This window comes from Desmodus rotundus, chromosome 10, assembly GCF_022682495.2.
Source record: "Desmodus rotundus isolate HL8 chromosome 10, HLdesRot8A.1, whole genome shotgun sequence".
Lineage (NCBI taxonomy): Eukaryota > Metazoa > Chordata > Mammalia > Chiroptera > Phyllostomidae > Desmodus > Desmodus rotundus.
Genome location: NC_071396.1, coordinates 82,980,561 through 83,001,581, shown reverse-complemented (window position 1 = coordinate 83,001,581; position 21,021 = coordinate 82,980,561). Strand labels below are relative to the sequence as shown.

At 40.4% G+C, this 21,021-nt stretch overlaps 1 protein-coding gene across 1 annotated transcript in view; it reads left to right on the top strand.

Annotated features, from left to right (window-relative positions):
• The window catches only part of B4GALT6 (beta-1,4-galactosyltransferase 6), a 65,024-nt gene that overhangs the window by 30,877 nt on the left and 13,126 nt on the right, over positions 1 to 21,021 (top strand). Inside the window, exons 3-5 of the mRNA XM_024580585.4 lie at positions 291 to 404; positions 11,702 to 11,826; positions 17,613 to 17,729. Of these exons, the coding sequence (XP_024436353.2) occupies positions 291 to 404; positions 11,702 to 11,826; positions 17,613 to 17,729 (356 nt within the window). The remainder of the gene's footprint in view (positions 1 to 290; positions 405 to 11,701; positions 11,827 to 17,612; positions 17,730 to 21,021) is intronic.

Sequence of the window (21,021 nt, the reverse complement as noted above, 5' to 3'; positions counted from 1 at the left end):
GATGGGCCTGCTCTGTATTTATGCACGGATCGGGCCAGGATGCTCTCTGGACTTGTCCCAGGGTTCCCTTGGGAAATCTTGCTGAAGTCCATTTTGGCAGCAGTGAATGATAAATGGTCCAGTAGCCATGGCAACAGCCTTTTGCTTTTCGTTAGTTCTTCACAGGTAATTCCTTTTAAGTACTTCTGCAGATTGCATATTGTGGATCTCGCAGTGATGGCGACTTATTTCATACTAGGAGCAAAGCAAATGGCAATTTTTTGGTTGTAACTTTTTTCTCTCTCTCCAAGATTATCCTGAAGGCAATAATTCAAGTGATTATCTTGTTCAAACAACAACATACCTTCCGGAAAACTTCACATATTCACCATACCTCCCCTGCCCAGAAAAACTGCCTTACATGCGTAAGTGTCATCTGATTTTGACTTAACCGTTTGCTTGTATTATAATAAAATAATAAAAATCACACGATTTTAGCACACTAGGCTCAGATCATCACCTCATATGCTCATATTATGTAACATGTTATTTGATTTTTTTTTTCCAAAAGATTTTTTTTGGAGAGGATGGGGGATTAAAAGCAGGGGGGAAAGCTTATCCCTTACCCGGAAGTACCAATAGCTTCCGTTGTGAGTCTGATGTGTGTTCTTACAGCTCACTTTAAAATTACTTTTTATGTAGCTAGATGGCTGGATAGAAAATTAAAATGTCTCAGAGACTTTAAGAATTTATATAAATGGTCTTAAATTTCATCCTGTAAATTGCTTTTTTTTAATTAATAATTTTTGGGAACTATCCATGTGGATTATATAGATCTATTTATTTCTCTTAACTGTTGTATAGGATGTCTTTGAGTAAATGTACTACATTTCACTTACCTTTTTCCCCACTGATGGAAATTTAGGTTGTTCCCACCTTTCTGGTATCACAAAGCAGTGCTGGAAGGAACAGCAGAGAGCGCGTTTCTCTGTGCACAAGTGTAACGTGCTCGATGGGGGTTCATAGCCAGAAGTGGAATTGCTGGGGGTGCTGGACTGGTTGTGTGCCCGAGCGGCTGTGCCAGTGTCCGCACAGGGTCCCCAACACCCAGGCCTGGAAGTGCCACTTTGACACTGACGGACTTTTTAATTTTTGCTAATCTGATAATTGAAAATTGTATTTCATTGCTTCATCTTTTACTTTCCTCATTACTAGTGGGCTTAAGTAATCTTTCTTGTGTTTTTGAGTCATTTTGAATTTTCTCTCAGTCATGTGCTTTATCAGTTCCTTAGTAGTTAATTAGACTTTTGTGTTGATCAGTGAGAGTTTTCGAATATGTATTCTGGGAGGGACCTGTTGCCTGCTCTATCCGTTGTAATATCTTTCCACAGTCTCTGGCTTTTTTCATTTGGTTTATGGAGTCTTACATTTTACTGCACTTTAAAATTAGGATGTTTTCAAGTGTATCAATCACTTCATTTAAGATTCTTGCTTTTTTTTTTTTTTGTCTTAAGAGAGCTTTCTGTACCCCAACACCACACAAATACTCTCCTTTATTTCCTTCTAATAATTTTACTATTTTGTTTTTAACTTTTGTGTATAGTATGAGGTAGGGATCGAGCTATTATACTTTATATATTTTTTCAAAATTATGAAGATAATACATTATCACGATTTAAAAAACATTATAATCACTCAAAAGCCACAAGGCTATTATTTTGGCATTTTTTTCTTTTTAAATATAGTTTATACATGTAAGTTTATATGTTGAGTTTTATGTAACTAAAAATCTAAATAAACATCCTTTTGAATTATTTGTTTATCATTGTGTTCTAACGTCCTCATTGTCTAGTGTGTTTTTTATGTCTTTACCTGAGTTTTCTTTACTGAGGAGATCAGCCATTGCCTGTCATATTTGTAGGATTCCTTTCAATTTGTAGTTCATAGAAATTAGATAATAAAAAGAAAGATTTGCCTCTTACCATCACCTAAGGCCATGGTTCTCAAACTCTAGCATGTGTCAGAATCACCCAGGTGCTCTAATAAAACACAGGCTGCTAAGCCCCACCCTCAGTTCCAGATTCAGTAGATGGGGAGTTTTCATTTCTAACTGGTTCCCGGGTGACCTTGATGCTACTCATCCTGGGGCCACACATTGACACACACTGATCCAGAGTGGATCCCATTTCTGGAGGCGCTAGGGCCTGGGGAGCTTTTTTGGGCCCAACCTCTAAGTTTCTGACGTTACCAACCTGATGTGGGGCCTGGGCATTTCAATTAAAAAAAAATCCTCAGTTGATTTTAATCTTGCTGTTTCCTTACTTTGTTATTGTAGTCTTGGTTTTCTAAAGATGAATGTTTTTGTGCAGAACTGAAACTACTGAGTAATATCCTGTTGAAATATTGATTACTTTGAATATGCAAATTATGAAAAATATTTCATATTTTTTCAAATATTTTTCATAATTTGCATATTTAAGGATTTCGAGTTTTTAAGAAATCTTTCTGTTTTTGGTTTAGTTGCCATTTTCTTAATTAGCTCTTTGTGAGTATTAATTAAAGTCTGTTTAGAGCATCTGCCTGCCAAACCTTCCTACTAGCCCTCCTCTCCCCCATAACTCATAAATACCTGTTACTGCTCTTGAGAAACTGAACTGTGGCTGCTGCCCACTCACTGCCTTTTCACTGAGCGTCTTGGCGCTACTGCTCGTTTTCTCTGTTTCTCTCAGGATCTTGTGTTCTTCTGCAAGACAGGGTCACACTCGTTTGGCCAGCCACCTTTTCATAGGCCTCCTCCTGGGCAGCCACCTTTGAGTCCAGCACCAATCACTTGTCCAGTTAGCTGTGGCCAGAGTGACGGGTTATTTGATAGAAACATGGCCAAGTACAGATAACTCCTTAGAAAGGGGCCATGGGCACAGCCAACATGATAAGGCTTCTGTCAAGAGAGCCTTGCATGAGCTGTCCAGGAGGGCCCGTTCACCAGTCGTGTGAGTCTTTGTGAAGGAGAGCTTCAGTTTACCTGTGTGTAAAATCTGGGATTATACTAGCAACTTCAGAGCGGTGCAAGGATAAATAGAAGCACAGTGCTTGAAACTTAACAGAAGTTAATTCGATATTCCCTTTCCTCCTCCTCACTTCTTTGAAGGATGTAGTCAGGCTTTATAGTGACCAAGGGGATGAGAAACCCAGGAGAAATGTGCAGTTAGAGAGGTTTACAGTTAGTTATGGATCCTTAATTTTTTTAATTAATGAAGTTATTTCCCTTCGATGATAGATCCAGCATAATAAAATTCCTAAGTGTAAAATCTTATTATAATATCCCACAAAATAATGGAATGCGATACCTCCCCAAGCAATAGTTAAAGGAAGTTCCGTGTAAGAATAAAATCTACTTAGATGAAAACCATTCAAGTGTGAATGGCATTTAATTTTCTTGTGATCACCAACAGTGAAGGTAAGGCCCAGGACTGGCGTGTGTGACTGTCTAGCGGTAGCGTCTTTTCGATGGTTCTCTAGTGTAGCAGCGAGACTATGGGCGCTGGTGGCCGTAGAGGCAAAATTTGAAATTGCCAATTGGAATTTGGATAAAATTGATTTCATGGATTTCAGCAATAATTTATATTCAGTCAGTTACACCAAACAATCTGTTTTAACGTGATTATTTATGCAATATGAGTAAATACTTCTCTGTTACTCTTAGTACTTACAGATTCTCCAGAGGGCAAATAGGCTTTCAGTTTTATTAAATTTGTGTGAGACTGTGATAACGAAGTGAAATAGAAATTTCACTTATTTAGAGCTAAAAAGCAATGAATGCTTATCATGGATGTTTTGTTTTTTTCTGGGTAGAGAAGAGATGGAAAATGTCAGTTGTATACTTTGCATGAAAATGAAGGTAGACTTACCTGTTGTTTTCCTGTCTTTCAATTCCTATTCAAATGGAATACATTTGCAGTGGCTTTTATATTCTGTCCTTACTGTTAGAGGAGTAGCCCCTTTTATGGATTAACCCTGATGGTTTCTAGGGTTGCTAGCCTTTTGAACATCACAAAAGCTACAAGGACTTTTTGAGATGAATTTAAATTTTTCAAATGAAAATCAGCAAGTATGGAAAAGGCAAGCATGTAAACTTTAGGAAAGCACAAAGAATGATTAGAGTAACAAACCACCATGCATGTGTTTATTGTAGAAAACAGAGATGGGAGCCAACTTAGAGCAAGCCATCAATTGTTGAACAGCGGCTGTACATGCAGTGGGCTGTGTGTGGTTTGTAGGGGCAGGAAGAGGAGAGACAAAGCTAAATGTGATCTCGCGTATCCCAGCTAGGGCAGGTAAGGTACTCAGAGAAAGGCCGTGTGCTGACTGCTGCCAGAGGGTGATTATGTGATGAAAGGGAGATAGATAGCATTTCATTCTGCAAGGAACGGGGAGGTTTCCGAGAGAGGGCCCTTGGGAGTGGGTAACGGGGACAGCGTCAGAGCACGGGAGGCTCTGTATTCCAGGAATGGAGAGGGGTCCCCTGTGACGGTGGTGGGTGTGTAATGGGATGCGCGAGAAATAAGGCTGGGCAGGGAGGGGAAGGGCCATGTGAAAAGAACTAAGCCCTTAGTCTGAGGACTTTTTGGGTTCCAGGAGTCCCTAGGCTCACGAGTGGGCTTCAGAAGGAGCAGAGCCCCCATATGCCTATACAGCAGGTTGAGTTATGGCCTTGTCTTCATCTCTTTAAGGGAAGGGTGCAGAGTTTTAAAAGGTCCAGGGGCAAAAAAGGACAAAACAGAAACAAACACCACTGTTCTAGAGAATGGAACGGTCATTTGCTTTAGGCAGATGAATGATGTGATTAGGACGGTACCTCAGAAACATGGTACTTCATATGAGACGTTGAAAAATGGATGACAATGGGGAAATACTAGCGTCTGGAAGACCAATGAGGAGCTTACTGTAGGGGACCAAGAGGAATGACAAGGGCCCGTGCCGAGGCAGAGTCTTTGGAGAGCGGAGGAGGCACTAGACAGAAGCTATCCGGGCACTAGTGGCCAGATGTAGTGACCGACTGAGGGGTCAGGGTTAATTTTCATGTTTCTGGCTTGATGGCCATTGACTGAAACAGGTAATGCAGGACAAGCCTCATATTTGGAAAATGGGGAAGTTAACGAGTTCAGTGTCACGCCTGTTTTGTTTAAAGCTCAAGAGAGTTAACTTGGGGTCTGAATTTCATCAGAGAGGTCTGGGCAGGAAATGAGAGGCAGTAAGCCTGGAAGAAGGCTGAGGTTCCTGGGGGCCTCAGCACTTACAGGGGTGAGGGGTAGTCCGTAGAAGAAGGGAAAACAGTCAGGGAGGTAGAGGAATCAGAGAACATTGTCCCAGAAACCAAGGAGGAAGGAGTTCCAAGGAGAGAGTATTCCATCTTGTCATATATCTCAAAGAAAGCAGGTAGGATGAGGAACTGAAAGGCCATTGAATTTGGCACGTAGAAAATTAATGGGGACCACCACAAGAACAATTTCAGTACAGTGGTGGGGTAAGGAGCAAAATACACTATCCTGAGAAGCGACTCAGAAGTATGTAAAATCTAATTGGTTAAAAAAAAAGTTTGGTGGGAAAGGGAAGGAGAATGGGGTAAGGTGGAAGAGATGGGGTTAAGGGAAGAACAGCTGTTTCTATGCCACCCCCCTGGGGTCAAAATGCACAAATATTGTGACACCTGTTTCTGTTGAAAGCTTACAATGTTCAGGGCAGCATAAACAATGGAACTAATCCATGGGCTTCTGTGATGTTCTTCAGTGGTATTTTTTGGGTAGAGAACTCAAACATGGAAAATTATTGATCAGCTGCGGCAGGTCGGGAAGGGAGAAGAATTGTGATGCGTGTGGGTGTGTAGGTGTGTCAGTCCATTTAGGTTGCTAAGAACAAAACTGCCATGGGCTGGGTGGCTTAGGTGCCAGCAGGTTTGCATGTGGTGAAGGCCCCTTCCATAGGCGGCTGTCTTCTCCCTGTGCCCTCACACGGTGGGAGAGGCAAGGGGTCTCTCTGGGGTCTCTTTTAAAGGGCACTAACCCCATGTATGAGGGTTTAACCCTCATGACCAAATGCCTCCCTAAGGCCCCACCTCCTAGTACCATCACGTTGGGGGTTAGTGGTTCAGCATACCGATCTTGGGGTGGGAACACGTTCAGTCCACTGCCAGGTGCTACAGTTAAGGTGAAGCTCATGGAGCCGTGTTTCCCTAAGTATGGTCCAGGGATGATCTGCCCTGGAGTCAGCTTGGATGCTGGTTAAAAACACAGGCCTCTTGGCCAAACCCCAGCCCCCAACGCAAGTTAGGTCTCTTGGTTATAAACTGCTTCAGTTTTAGAGGAAAGGGAATGGGTGAAATGATATTAGGCAGCCCTCATAAAACCCGGGTGGCCACAGAAGTAGGTTTAGAGGCTGACCAGCCAAAACAAGGCCCAGACCACTCTGCCAAGAATCTCCTGCCACTACTTGGCAGAAATCACTGCTCTGACCAGCATGCTCGGGTCTAGAGAGCAGAGGTACCACTGCTGGTGCCCCCAAAGCCAAAGGCTTCTGCTGCCACTTTCAGTGGAAGATAGTTTTGTGAGGTACCTGTGTCCTCATGTTGTTCCCTTCGACTTCAGGGTTTCCTGTGGGTGTGCCTGGGCACGTGGCTGCTCCTGTCTGCCACAGAGGTTGGGAGGGTAGGATCTAGCTTCTTCCTCGGGGAGGCAGGACTCAGTGGTGGGCAGTTCAGGCAGCTGACATGTGTTCAGATAAAGCTGGGGGCCCACAAATGTGACCCATGGTCATCCACTGACATGAGAGCTTTGAGGATGGAACCAGGAACCTTTGTTGTAAACAGGCACGCCTGGTGATTCTTAGCCACGCCACCAAAAGGAGTGACCTGCTTCATTAGGAAATTGGCTGGACAGGAAAATGGGGATATAGCGGAGAGAACTTTAAGCCAGAACTCACAGGCTTTCACCTCTGACACTGCCACTCAGTTTCAGGGGACAGTGATGCTCTCAGGGTGTGGCTGCAGAACTGGGTACACAGGAGGACAAACAGGGCGGGGGCACACTGTCAGTGGATGTGACAGGTATTGAAGGCGGTATGGCTGAAAGTCATAAACTTCAAAGGAGGTAAAATTGCAGAAAAAGGAAGTAAATCTTTTTTTTTTTTTTTTTGGTAAGGTGGAGGTTGGAGTCTGCAGAATACTTTTATGTCTGGCTTCAAGATTGTAACCATAGGAAAGTGAGCACTTAGCACAATTTGAGAGGAAGAATCCTGGGTCGCTTAAGATGAGGAGTAGAGGGTAGTATTCTAGAAAAAACATTGAGATGGAGTATATAGAAACTTCTTGGCAACTGAATGGCTCCAGAAAACACATTTGAAAAGGCAGGAGAAGTATATATATGGCATATTTTCTTGCCAAGGCACATCTTCAATGAGAAACAGGAAAGAAGCAGTACATTAAATGCACACATCATAGTAGGTATGTCCCTGTTTCAGAATGCTGGAACAGGAATGAACGTGTCTCAGAGTTGAGGAAGTGGAGTAACAGTGGTTGTGGATTTTGACTTTAAAGGAGGTTGTGAGCTTAACAAGGCAGAGACTAGAAAGACAATTTGGAAACATGAGATGAAGGGAATGAAGCCTCTAGGGGTGGACCAAAGATTTATTGGGCGGATTACAACTCAAAACAGAACAGAAAGCAAAGACTGCTACATAGAAGTTACAGTTAGTCAGAGTACAGCAAGAGAGAATGGTAAGCAGGAAGAAAATGGGTGTTAAGAGCTGTGTATTGTGGCCAAGATGAGGAGACAAGAACTTGGGCTGTACAGGGGGATGTTATTTTAGGTCATCTACCCATGGACCCGTTTGCACAAATGTCTTAAAGGCTATGTTAGCACCTGGTGGAGCCAAGGAGTAGAAATGCCAGGTAGGAAGGAAGCAGAGAGAGAAGTGAGAGATAGGACTTCACATGGCCAGCTTTGCCATTCTCATTCATTCATTCATTCATTCATTCATTCATTGTCCAGCCATTGCACTTGGCATTGGGAATGTGTGACTTAAAATGATCCTATCTAAGTTTAGAATACTTGGATTTGGTTACTTCAAGAATAGTTGAATAAGAAATCATTTGTGTAAGCAGAGGTTATAAAATTTCACGAGAGATGCCTAAGTAAAGCTTTGGAAATGGGAAGTAATAGTGTTGGCTTCAAAGGAGGCAGTGGGGGACCAGGGGCTCAATGACCCAGTGTAACCAGGCAGCTTCAGGCAGCAGCCCAACCAGAGGGAGAGAGAAGGTAGCATCTTATCATAAAAAAGTGTTATCTGACTTTGGAGAGGAATTCACCTGAAGGGACACTTCTAGAGGTAATTCAGGTCTTCCTCTGACATTGTCTCTGATCTTTGGACTGTGTACATTTGAGAAACCCTGAGGACGAACCAGTGACAAAAGCCCAAGTGTCAAGAATTAGACTTTAGATACCAAAAAATAGATACAGGCCCCAAACTGAGTGAAGTGGTCATTTAAAACTGTTAATTTATGGAGAAAACAGCTTTCTGCTTAGAGAAAGGTGCCTTAAATTATACTTAACATGTAAGAAAAATGTAAGGTTTTCCATATGTATTGAATATTTATTTTAAGAATTATATTTGGTAGAAAAATACTACCCTAAATCACATCATGTGACACATCCTCACTGCCACGAGCCCGTGCTTTGGGTGCACACAGACCCAGCAGACCGCAGGCCCACTTAGGCCCCGCTTCGCAGAGTGGGAGGCACTGTTGCGCGTCTTGCAAATTCAGCAGTGGACCTGCGTTCCTGTATGCGTGATCTCGTCTATAAACTTCCGTGCACAGATAGCCATATTAACTGGTACTTGCAGCGACTTTAATAGTCTTTAATGAAAATGTATAATTTATATCCTTTTCAAAAGTTCAGCATTAGGAAATTACCGCAAATGTCTCGCCATCCAATGGTGCAACTACTGTTAGTTATTCTTGCACATAACAGTTGTTTGGCCCCCGGGTTTGTTGCCAAGACGGACAGGTAGCTTACAGGTGACCTTCTTTCTTCCACTTTACCCTCTAGCGAACTGGCAGCCCTTTCCTTCTTCAGGCTCCCAGTTCTCCTGCCCTTTCTATCCCCAGTCCCACCTTCTAAGTAGTAAGTCAGGATTTGATAAATTACATTACTTACATTTACACTGCTGAGTAAATGGATTTCAGCCAATATATTTATTTTTCGACCTTTTAGTCTCTGCTTGAGGAAGGAGTGCACATGTTCTCACTGGAAAACCTCAAACTTGGCAGAGGCAGAGTGAAGGCTGTGGGGCTCTGGGACCTTGCTCTTCAGCTGTGCTTAAAATCTTAGTAAGTTGCAATAAAGGGGGCTGGCCTGGCTGGTTGCTTACTTCTTGACAGTAGAGAAGGCTGTATGCTCTCTGGGCTTTGAGCACTGGAACACTTTCTGGAGTGAAACCTGAAGGGGAAGCCCCACATGGGAAGGAAGTGAAAGTGGCCCTTAGTGGTAGAGTGGGGGTGGACCCCAGGTCCTCCTTCCCCAGATCGCAGGCACACCTTGAGAGATTCTTCCTACTGGGGCAAGTTTGGAAACCATGTCAGCACTAGTTTATCTGCTCCGTGCCTCTTCCTGGCCACATGCTATAATAATATGCTCTTTCCCTTCCCTTTCTATGAACGGAATCCTCGTCTTAACACTACCCCATTCCATTCCCGCTAATTAGTGTTTATTCTTTCTTCTCTCTTTCTGATTGTACTTTTACTGTTCCCAGCACTGGCAGTGCCTGTCCTGAAGGCCTGTCCACCCTCCAGAAAAAAAACCAGTAATGTTGCCACTGGATCATCTTGGGCCTTCAGCCAGCAGGTTATTAGGTTTTCAGAGCAAAGAGCAGTGAGCACATAGGAAAGCTGCTAAGGGACTCTGAGGAATGTGGGTGGAGGGACAGTCGGGAGTAAGTGATGGACACGGGAGGCCCTGTCCATTGAGGAGGAAGATATCAGGCCTGCCTCTAAATTTGCCAGCACATGTGTGTTCAAGATGAAAATTAAACTGTACATGATACTGGAGAAACTCCTAACAATAATGATGATTACAGCTGTTGAAGCAATAAAACTGGAAAAAAGGCAAAAAAATTGGTTTAACAGTGCATAAAGAATACCAGCTTCAGTTACTCATATGAACTGCTTATTATTTAGCCTAATTACTATCATTTTAGCAATCATGCATACCATTAAGTGCATCAGATTTATTTGTGTGTATTTCATTTGATTACAGTGCTAGATTTTGTGTTTGTCAGCTGACTCATGATAGTCTGTACGTACATCGACTGATCACTCTTACATTTCACTTACACTGTTTCTCTGCAGGTTCATAGGTAAATCTGATCTTTCTAAGACTAGCTACTTTGCATATCTTGTCACATTAACAGGCAGGTATTTGGTTATAAAACACCACAAACACTGTCAGCAGAACAGGCAGGTAGAAGATTGCAAATTTTTTCCTAGCTTACTCTGTGAAACCCAGGCGTTTGCATTTTAAAATACTTCTTTCTAGCATGCCTCAGTGCTCAGTGGAAGCTACTGATGGAGAGCCAGGCGGGTGGGAAGAGAGGCAGCTGTGGAAGCCTTATAGAATCTAGAATAGCAGAAGCCAGGAAAGGGGCTCCCTTGAGAGGAACTGAATGTTTTCTGTTGTGAAATCGTGACCACCGAGGCTCAGTAGACCTGAAATGGGACACCTCAGCATTTGTTGGTTTCTATTTTATGAGATGAACCGGCTAGAAAGAACTTAGTTCTGTTCTTTGATTTGTTTTAATTAAGTTAATGGAAATGATTTTCTAGCCAAGATTCATTCCTATTTCAATGGTATACACGAGAAAATCTATTAGTTAAAACACCTTTAGTAATACTGTGCCTTACTTGTTAATTTGTAGAGTGCGTGCCTAGTTAGACCAGGAATATTTTAGAAGTCCGTGGTTTTGCGTATCAAGGGGATATGGGGGTGGGTGCTCAAAACAAATCTGCAGAATTGTGTTTGCAGATTTACTCTCTTAAGAAAAGCAGATGACAGTAATAATAGCTGACACTTATTGAATGTGTGTACCTTTGTGCTGGGCACTGTACTTGATCATTCACACACACTATTTCACCTAATGGATACAACCGCTTTGGGGGCTGGCATTACCATTGCCTTTTACTGATGGGGAAACCGAGGCACAGAAAAGTTAAATAATTTCCCTCATAGACAGAAGCTAGGATTCAGCTTCCGGTCAACCTAATTGCTTAATGAACTCTTTTGTACTATGCTATCATGTCCTCTATGTTGACTATGTTGAATTTAAGAATAATTTTAAAATAATTTTTAAAGTCGCAATGATGTTCTAAGTTGTAATGACATGCAAACATTTCCCAAAGAACATTAAAATATTCATTATTCAAAACCCAAATGTTTAAACAATTTGATTTTTCTGGTTGATTTAGTAAAGATAATAATAGTGTGACTGTATAATTTATCATCCAACCTAAAATTGAAAGGTGGTGGTATTAACAAGTACGTGGTGATAACAGGAATAAACCATATTGTTTTGGCAACTAAGTTATGCCAGTTACCCTACTGACCGTTGGCTTGTCTTACTTCATCTTTAAGGCAAAAAAATATTAAAACAGTTCTTCATGCTTTTGACTTTCTAGGAGGATTTCTCAATGTCAATGTAAGTGAAGTCAGTTTTGATGAAATTCATCAGCTCTTCTCCAAGGATTTAGATATTGAGCCAGGAGGTCACTGGAGACCTAAAGACTGTAAACCGAGATGGAAGGTGAGGTCAATTTTCTCATAAATAATGTGACGTTACTGTGCATTTGGGGAAAGTGTGCTTCACTGAGAACATGCAGTGAAATACCTTTAAGTCTTGATAAATTTAAGGCATCAACATTTTTATATTTAATGTACAGGTATTTACAGTTCAAATGTGATTTAATAGTGTTTCTTATGAAGACTGAAACTGCCCCCATGCAAATACAAAATATGTGCTCATGTGTTATTACCAGTCTTAGAGGTCCTGGTAACAGGGTTTTTTTTTCCAGTTCTGTTCTGTTTGACAGAGCGGCTATGATTTCTCTGCCACCTGCAACTGTCCCTAATGATTACTGACGCTTGCAGGCATAGAACCGCCAAGTCCGGGAGCCGGGGAGAGCTCGTGGAGAGGGTATTAATGTCCTCATTTCCAGCTGGGTCTGGCATTGTGGTTTTCAAGCTCTGGTCCTTGAGTCCCAGAATTCTAAAGGGGCCACTCAGAGGTCACTGTGAGCAAAAAGGATAACTTTGGGCTCTTTGCCTCTGTTTTGGAAGGCAGACCATGGACTCTATCTTTTTTTGTGTCAGAATTCTACTTAACGTTTTATTTGAAAAACTATATGGGAGAAGGCCTGCTTCTTCTGCTTAAAAATAATTGAAAACCATGGTTTAGACTCACCTTGCTCTCAACACAATGAAATTGGTTAAGTGCTTACTCATGTGGTGTTTTTATGGTTTAGTAGGCAACAATTGACATAATTCAAGTGAAAACTATACATGATTAAATCAAAGGTTATGTCCTATAGAACTGTGATGTAACCTTAATCTGGGAATGGTTTTTAATTTCTCTTTTAAAATCTTAGTGTTCTTTTGAAATATTTGTGGGTTTTTTTTTTTCCTAGTACAAAAAATGTCACTGTTGGGAGGGAGAATTCTATGCTCTTAAGCTTATGATAAAAGTCCTCTACTTAATTGACCTTGAGCTCTTTGTGTTTGGGGACGTGTATTATTTATATCTGCATTCCTAACACAGAGCATGTTGCCACATACGGGGTTGGGCCAATGGAGGTTTACAGTTGTGCATATGTGAAACAGAGTTTATTCTTGTATTATTATTTATTAATCATTGTCTTACTTGTAGTACAACTGTAAACTTACTTTTGCCCACCCCACAGAAGGTAAGCACTAAACCCAGTTTTGCTGAATTGAGTTTATGGGACAAATAAAGGCCCTGTTAAGTTGTAAAGCTGCTTAAATGAATTCCCATACAAATTTTGGCGAAACATTGTTTTACAATTGTCTTATGTTATTTTCCAGATCAAATTCGGCTAATAAATAAATCTTTTCATATTTCATGATTGAATTTTCTCATATTTGTGTATATAATGTAGCCCAATTTATATAATTACACTTTTTAAAAATGTTCTGGCCAAATAAATTATTTTTCTTGGGTGATGAGTAGTGTGTTGGATGCTAATGGAAGAAAAGCATACTCAGTCACAGAGGCTGGGGGGTAGCAAGGAGGTTGGTCCTCAGACATACATGCATGTGGGGTACTATGTATGTAACTCTCAGACGGGCACTGTGGTGCCTCATAGTAGAAGAATTTGGGATTATAAAAATTAAGTATTCTTGTCCTCTCTCCAGTGCTCCATACCAGACATTGGATTTTAAATTTTATGCTTTGTTTTCTTCTCATTTTCCAACAGACAGGTATATCACATATAAGTGGTTCTGACTTAGAGATATTAATAGACTATTAACTCCGTGTGAATCAGTGGACAACAGTATTGAAAGTGAAGCTCCTAGGAGCAAGCTAATTCAGGGGTCTAAATATTAGCTTATTTTACTGAAGACCTATATGGCAATGCTTCAGCTTTGCAAAGATTCCACTGAGAATACAGTGCTTAGTTCTGAGCTATGCACTTAAAGGTGTGAGAGGAAATCCGGAGATCATTCAGAGGTGGCCTCTTCTTGCCCTGTTTAATTAATTAAATAACTCTCCTCCCCCCCTGCCTGTTTGCATTCTAATTGTGTTCCATTCTAATCTTGGAACAGAGTTCAGAGGAGGGAAAGAAGAAATAACTACATTTATATTAAACATCTGCTACCAACTTGATTTTAATATTTGAGGTTTAAAAAAGTTTTTTTAAGTAATACATTGATGGCTAGTTAATGGGAACTGAGATCTTCTAAAAGCAGTGATTTTAGCAGTTCCTAGGTATTTCTGAACACTTCAGGTTTGAGTAGAAGAAGATTCAGAAGAGGTTTAATGCTTATTTCTAAAGGAAATAGAAGGTAGAAGCCTATTCCTGTGATGTTGCTTTTCCATTCAGGGTTCAGGTAGGGCCTGAACAACTTTGGTCTGAAACTCAAAGGCTTAAAGAACCAGGCAGCTGTTTGATGCTGTTATCTACTCAGAGGCCTAGAGTTCCATTTCTAGTTAAGGTTCCTCAAAGATTGGTCTTAGCCACTGTCACAGAACTACCTGGGATGTTTGGCAAAAATGAAGATTGTAGACCTCATTCTGAGTCTATTGGTGGGAAGAGACAAGAACTCTTTCGTTTAATCAAGTGCTTCCTATTTGAGAAGCTCCCGTAGGCACTGGAGATAAGGAGGAAGAGCAGGGTGGGCCTGAAAATGCCACAGGAGAATGAGAGCTTGGTAGCTTCTGCTTCATTTCGTCTTAGGGGTAGATAGCCAGTGCGCCCTTACAGTCGGCTGGTCTGAAGCCAGGTCACTAGGGACACTCTAGCTGGAGGTGTGCTTGAAGTTTAAAAGTAGGACAAAAACTCGGCGATTGAAATTTAGGTAGTAAACACCATATTCCTTGCTAATCTCTTCATGGTGAGGACAGGAGAAAATAAGCAAGGACGAAAAATAGATGCATAAACTCAATAAGGTCAGTGGTTTGAAAGTGGGAGCAGACTGATGGGATAATTTTGCTTGACCAGAGGAGGTGAGGAGAGATTCATGAAGATGAAGGGTTGTTTTTCAGAAGGTAATGACCAGATGTTCTCTACCGCCACTGGAGATGCATCAGCGGGAGAGTAGTTCAAACACCAAATTAGGCCACGTGTAAGAAACAATGTCCTGAAACAAAGGGTGTTAAACCTTGAAATAAATTATCCCAGAACACTGAGATCTTCTCTTTCCAGACAATAAATTGTAAGCTATTGAGAATGTCATCCACAGCCACAGAAGGGACATGCCGAGTGGAATTTTAAGATACTATTTAGCTTTATTTTAATAAAAACCTTGCTTTAGGCATACCATTTGCAATTTTTGATAACTGTCTCATTAAAATGTGGGCATTTACTTGCTATTAAAACAACGTTCTTATTTGAATTTACCAAGGCACTGGTTAATTTTTTCTCTTATGACATTCTCAGTTTCTTTGTAAGAGTAAAAACAAAACCAACTCTTGATACTTTAAATGCTTCATTGAAGAAATTACCGTGTTAAGGACTATGACTTTCCTTTTTTTGTTTATATAAACACTGAGCCTAATTGTATAAATAATATAGACTCTGGAGCTATTGAATAGCCTCTTCCCACTAAATCCATAATTCACCATAACAACTTTAATAACCCATTTTCATTATGGCTGAGGCAGGCAACTTGTGGCTGGTTCAAAACCGGGAAGGGCAAGCTCGATCCTTATTTCAGTAGAAGTTATCACACTGATACTCTTCAGATAAGGTCAGTGGTAGGGATCTTTTCTCACTATCTAACGCCTTCCTCTCCTTTTACTTTTCGTAGCCTGAGAGTTAATCCAGGGGTCCCTGAACTGCCCTGGGAGCTGTTCTGGTTTGGAAGTTCCTTGAATACACTAATAATTGATAAGCACAGCAGCAAGTTCCCAATGAGCAGGGAGCGCCCAGCACCCACAGTAACTCTCACTTGTGGGTATGGAAGGGTCTATTGGAGGGGGGTTGCTCTTATGGGGCAAACCGAAAGGGAATGGGATCCGGAGTGGGGCTGGCAGGGGTCCCAGAACCTCTTTAGTTTCCACCACTGAGCAAATATAAACCAAAGTGAACATGAAAATACCAGTTTCAGAGAGCTATTTTTCTGCTATCCCATCAGCACTAAGGGAAAATTAGTGGTGGAGTTTCTAGTTCAGACATCTTTAATTTTACTAAGTCATCTCTTGTTTGTTCAAATTAAACTATTTTAACAATTTAAAAATTTCATTTATGATACTGGAAATATAAAATACACCGGTAGACGGTACTATTTTTTTATTGGCTATATCTAATGCCATGTCCTGATTTTACAGCTAGGATTAGGTCCTAAATGTGTGCACTCCCAATTATTTACATTTATTCATTCGTTCGTCAAATTTATTTGGTAGATGTGAAATTTTAATAAATTCCAGATTTAATGTTCTTAAATGATTTTTTGTAACAGCCAATTTAGGTTGTGTTTAAAAATCCAGAATGTAGAGTGACACAGAAATTTTAATTAGATATATTTTGACTGTTATGTTCTTTGAAAATCCAGGGATTTTGGAATTTATAATGTGTAAGAAACTTATTTCAATTTTAGTTTTTTTATTAGAAAATTTACAATTATACTCAAGCCAGCTTAGATCAGAAATTTCTAAGAGGTAATATTTAGAAAATATTTTAGCTATTTCAAGGGCAAACTGAATTATAGGGTGATGTGGCTTATATGACACAGTTTAAATTTATAAAAGAGAGGATACGAGTTAAGTGGTTGATAATTATTCATTTATTCTCATGTTTTATTAAAACATTTTATATAGATGATGTTTTCTAGTCTTGATTTTGATAGTTCCAAGAAGTGTTTTTTCTGTTAGATAAAAAGATTGATCTACTGAGAAACCATTCTAATTCCCATATACATTGCTTTTCTTTTGGGAAGGATTATATATGAACAATTTTTTTCTTTGATTTATCAAGGACAAATTTCTCTGTTTTCTGTGCTGCCTACATGATCTTTTTTTGTTAAGCTTAATATTTTTAACGTAATTTTATTGCCAATTTTATTTTAACCCAAATACTTTCCTACCACTGAAATAAACACCAAATATAGCAAAAATTTAATTGTGTGTTTTGACTAAGTGAAAAATACTATATTAATATAATGATAAAACTTCATATATATTCCATGACACATCTGTTATATTTCTTAAAAATATCTCTAGGCCAGATAAGCCATGGGTAGATAATAGATACTTAACATAGTATCTCTTTTAAATACAACTTAAACACCATAAAGTCATTATTTGTGATCTACTTTAAAACCTAGAAGTTACTCTTGACACATCCCTCTCCCTCACTTCTCATATCTCATTCATAAACAAATCCTGTCTATTTACCTTTTAAATACTTCAAAACAACCTGCGCCTCTCTTCTTCAGCCTCACCTCAGTTTGAGCTGTCATCACCTCTTGTCTCAACCATTGCATTAATTTCAAACCATCTCCCCGAATCTGTTTGGGCTTTCTACAATCAATGCTCCATAGTAGTCTCTGCCATCACCACATCTGACTGTATCACTCTTTTTCAGTCTTTCCATGACTTGTCATGGTTTTCACAGAATAAAAATCTTAATCGTCAGAATGGCCCTCAGAGCCCATTTATACCTCTTTAGGTTCACAAGACCATAAATGGCTCAAAGGCAAGGGCCATGTCTGTTTTTGCTCTCTGTTAGACCTCTGGTGAGAAAATTCATAAAGGTATGTCTTTAAAACATTGTAAATTTATAAGGATTAGTATTCATCTTTACTTGTCTGGCTGGTCATTATGTTATTTACAAATGTTACTATTTTCCTTTAAAGGTGGCTGTTCTCATTCCTTTCCGTAATCGCCATGAACATCTTCCAATTTTTTTCTTGCATCTGATTCCAATGCTCCAGAAGCAGCGGTTGGAATTTGCTTTTTATGTCATTGAACAGGTGAGAATATTTTTTTAAATGGTAACCAAGTCTACTACAATGGAATAAAACTCTTAGATATGGTGTCATTAAAAATATTGAGCTTAAGGTTAATCAGGTAACTCAAATCCCTGGGTTTATATTTGGATAAAATTGAATTTTGGATTGAGCTTTTGTGGTTGTAGACCACATTTTGATGTCCACTTATCAGCGGATGTGCTGCTGTCATTTTAAATCATCTTACATCTTACCTAGGTAAAAATTTTCTTTTCTACTCTTTGTATGATCAGCTAATTTTTTCTCTGCAAATATTTTTATTGTCTCAGTATTTCATGTACACAATTTCTCTGTCTGTCTTGAACCCTTTGGAGATATTTTCCATACTTCTGTTTTTTCCACCTTTGTGATCACCTAGTTTTACACTTAAAATGTCATCTTTGATTTCTTTCTTGGTCTTTTCTCCCACCCCAGCTCCCAAACATTAGGGCACTTGCTGGATTTTATCACTGATTTCTATGTAGCATTTCTAAAACTGTACATTTTTTGTGTGTCTCAAATACATATAATTTGGATACTTTTGGTTTGGACATCAATGAACTCATTTTATCCTGATCTTTACTTTTTTTCTTTTTCCTCACATTAAACCTGACTAAAAATGTATTTCCTTATATATTAGTAGTCAGAAAGTGACTTATTTTATATTAATGGATGCTGGTTTTTTGGAGGTAGAAAATATTCAAATATTATTTCTAAGATTGTAATAGTGCATTCTGCCAGTTTCTGTGTGGTGTATTCTAAGAAATCCTTTATTCCTTTATTCATTTTTAATTTCTTGCTCTTAGCTTCTTCCTCTGTTTATTCCCCTGGAAATACTTGGTTTTTAGTACAACTTACTGCTATATTCTGTGTGTGGAGATCGCCCTGTAAGGTTTGTTCCCTGCGCATACAATGACCATATAGTGCATGGTGCAAATGTACTTTTTATGTAACAACCTATACTATGAAAATTGACTTTTTTAAACCTGATGACACATAAAAAATTTAGCTACCTTCATGATAGCCATAGTTGTGAATTTCTAGGTCAGTTTACCAACGGCTAAATTTTTTTAAAATTCCAGTCTTCATAATGTGTTGGGAAATGAGCTGAGCTATCTGCCTCTGTGTTTTTAAAGGCGTATTTTCCCGAGAGTCCAGCGTCATTGAGTTATTTTGTACATGCGACCAAGAAATCTGTACAGAGCAACTGAGATTTATATTTTATAAACCTCTTAAGTCAGAATCCCAGCCTCGATCAATATTAATTCAGGCCGGTGTATTTGACAGTGCGTAGTTTTGAGCACTAACATCTTTACCACGTATGAATAGAAGAGCGATTTTCCTGCTGGACGGGTGCCCAGAAGTGATGAGCGATTAAAGAGCAGCTCAGAACTGCTAGTTTTAAATAAGGAAGATTGCACACACGTTTGCCTTTTCTCTTTTCTAAACTCCTAAAATGAGACTGAAAGAAAAACTTTTAAGACGCTATTAAACCACAAGGACAAAAGATGCAAGTAGTTAGGAGATTTCAACACATTCCTCGAAGTCAGGAAGCAGATGGACCACTGGCAGCTGCCTTCACAGAGCAGAGGCTGTTCAAACCCATGTGTGTGGTGAGGGTGATTGTGACCAGAATTGAATCAGTTTCCTGGACAAACCCTGTCAGTCTCGAAAGGCATCACTGAAGATGGACTAAAGCATTGGGCCAAAGTAAGGGGATTATCCGAAAGTTGGATTACAAAACAAACCCCCAGTTCCTCATTTTTGCTTGTGTTGCCAGGTGATTATTCAGTTGTATCTCATGGTGAATGAAACATTTATTCACTGGAGAGATACACTGACCGTGCTGACAGAGGGGTCCTGAGAGGCCTTGGAACAGAGGGGTCAGATAAGCCTGCAGGTTGACCGGGACCTTCAGGCCTTTTCCAGTTCAGCTTTTTCAAGCCAGCAGTTACGTATGAGTCTCCCCAACTTCTTCAACGGAGGCAAAGCATGAGTGATGTCTTCATTAGAGAAATAGATTAGCCCCAGGAGGAAGATGCCCAACCTCGTATTTGGAAGTTTCTATAGGAAAAGGCTAGTTTATCACTTTATCACCTCAACAAAGCCCTCTTCCTCCCTTCCTCCCTTCCTTCCCTCCTTCGTTGGTTCATTCCTTCCTTCCTTCCTTCCTTCCTTCCTTCCATTCATTCATTGATTCATTGATTCAACAAAGCAGATACAGAAGAGAACAAACCAGGAAAGGCCTCTCCTGTTTTCATGAAGACAGACGGGCAGTAAATAATTGTGTGATGTATCAGGTGTCACTCAGGACAAAGTAAGGGGAGGGAGAGGTGTTCTCTCACACAGAGTATTCAGGGAAGGCCTTCTGGTGGAGGCGAGGTTGGAGTGGCCCAGAATGATGTAAAGCAGAGAGTTGTGCTGATGTTGGAGGAGGTGCATTGGCAGGAGATGCACGGTGTGTATGGGCAATGAGGTCAGTCTTGCTGGAGGGATGAGTGGAAGAGAATGTTTGGGAAGAAATCGGAGGGGATGAGAAGCAGAGAATGAAGGACTTAACAGGCCAGGGTGAGGACTTGGACTATCCCACATGAGATTGGAAGACTCTGGAGGGTTTTGAGTAGAGGAAAGACATGATCTAACTGTTGTTTTAATAAGATGACTATTCAGAGAACAGACTGAGGGGGACAAGGGCTAAAACAACAACAGTCAGAAAGCTTTTGCAGTTGTTCAGGTAGGAAAGATGTTGTCCGTGGGCGGAGGGCAGTAGTGGTTGGGTTTGGGCCGCGCTGGGTTTAGAAGTGATATTATTTGCTGAAGAGTTGGATGCGCAGTGTGAACAGTGGCGGCCAGTTAACGTTGATGCCAGGGTTTTTGTCTCGCACAAGGGTGTTGCCGTTTCCTGAGCTGTGGACACGTGTGGAGCGCAGAAGAGAAATGGGGCTTTGTGGTTTTAGTTTGGTTGAGGGATTTGCTCGTGCACATACCTGCGTGTGGCGTGTGGTACAGGTGTGTGTGGTGTGTGGTGTTTGAGTTAAGAGTGGTATGCCACCATCCTCACATACATGTGGGGCCATTTCCCTCAGCTTTGTAAGTGCCTGACTCTCAAACATGACTGGGCAGCCGAGGGTTCTCAGATTTAGAAGAAAGCCTCCACGAGAAGAGACAAAACCAATCAAACGAAAGGAAATATAAAAAATAAAAAAAGGGACTTTGGAGGGAATAGAGGAAATCTAAGAAAAGAAAAGAACACCAGAAACTCATGGTCAGTATCCAC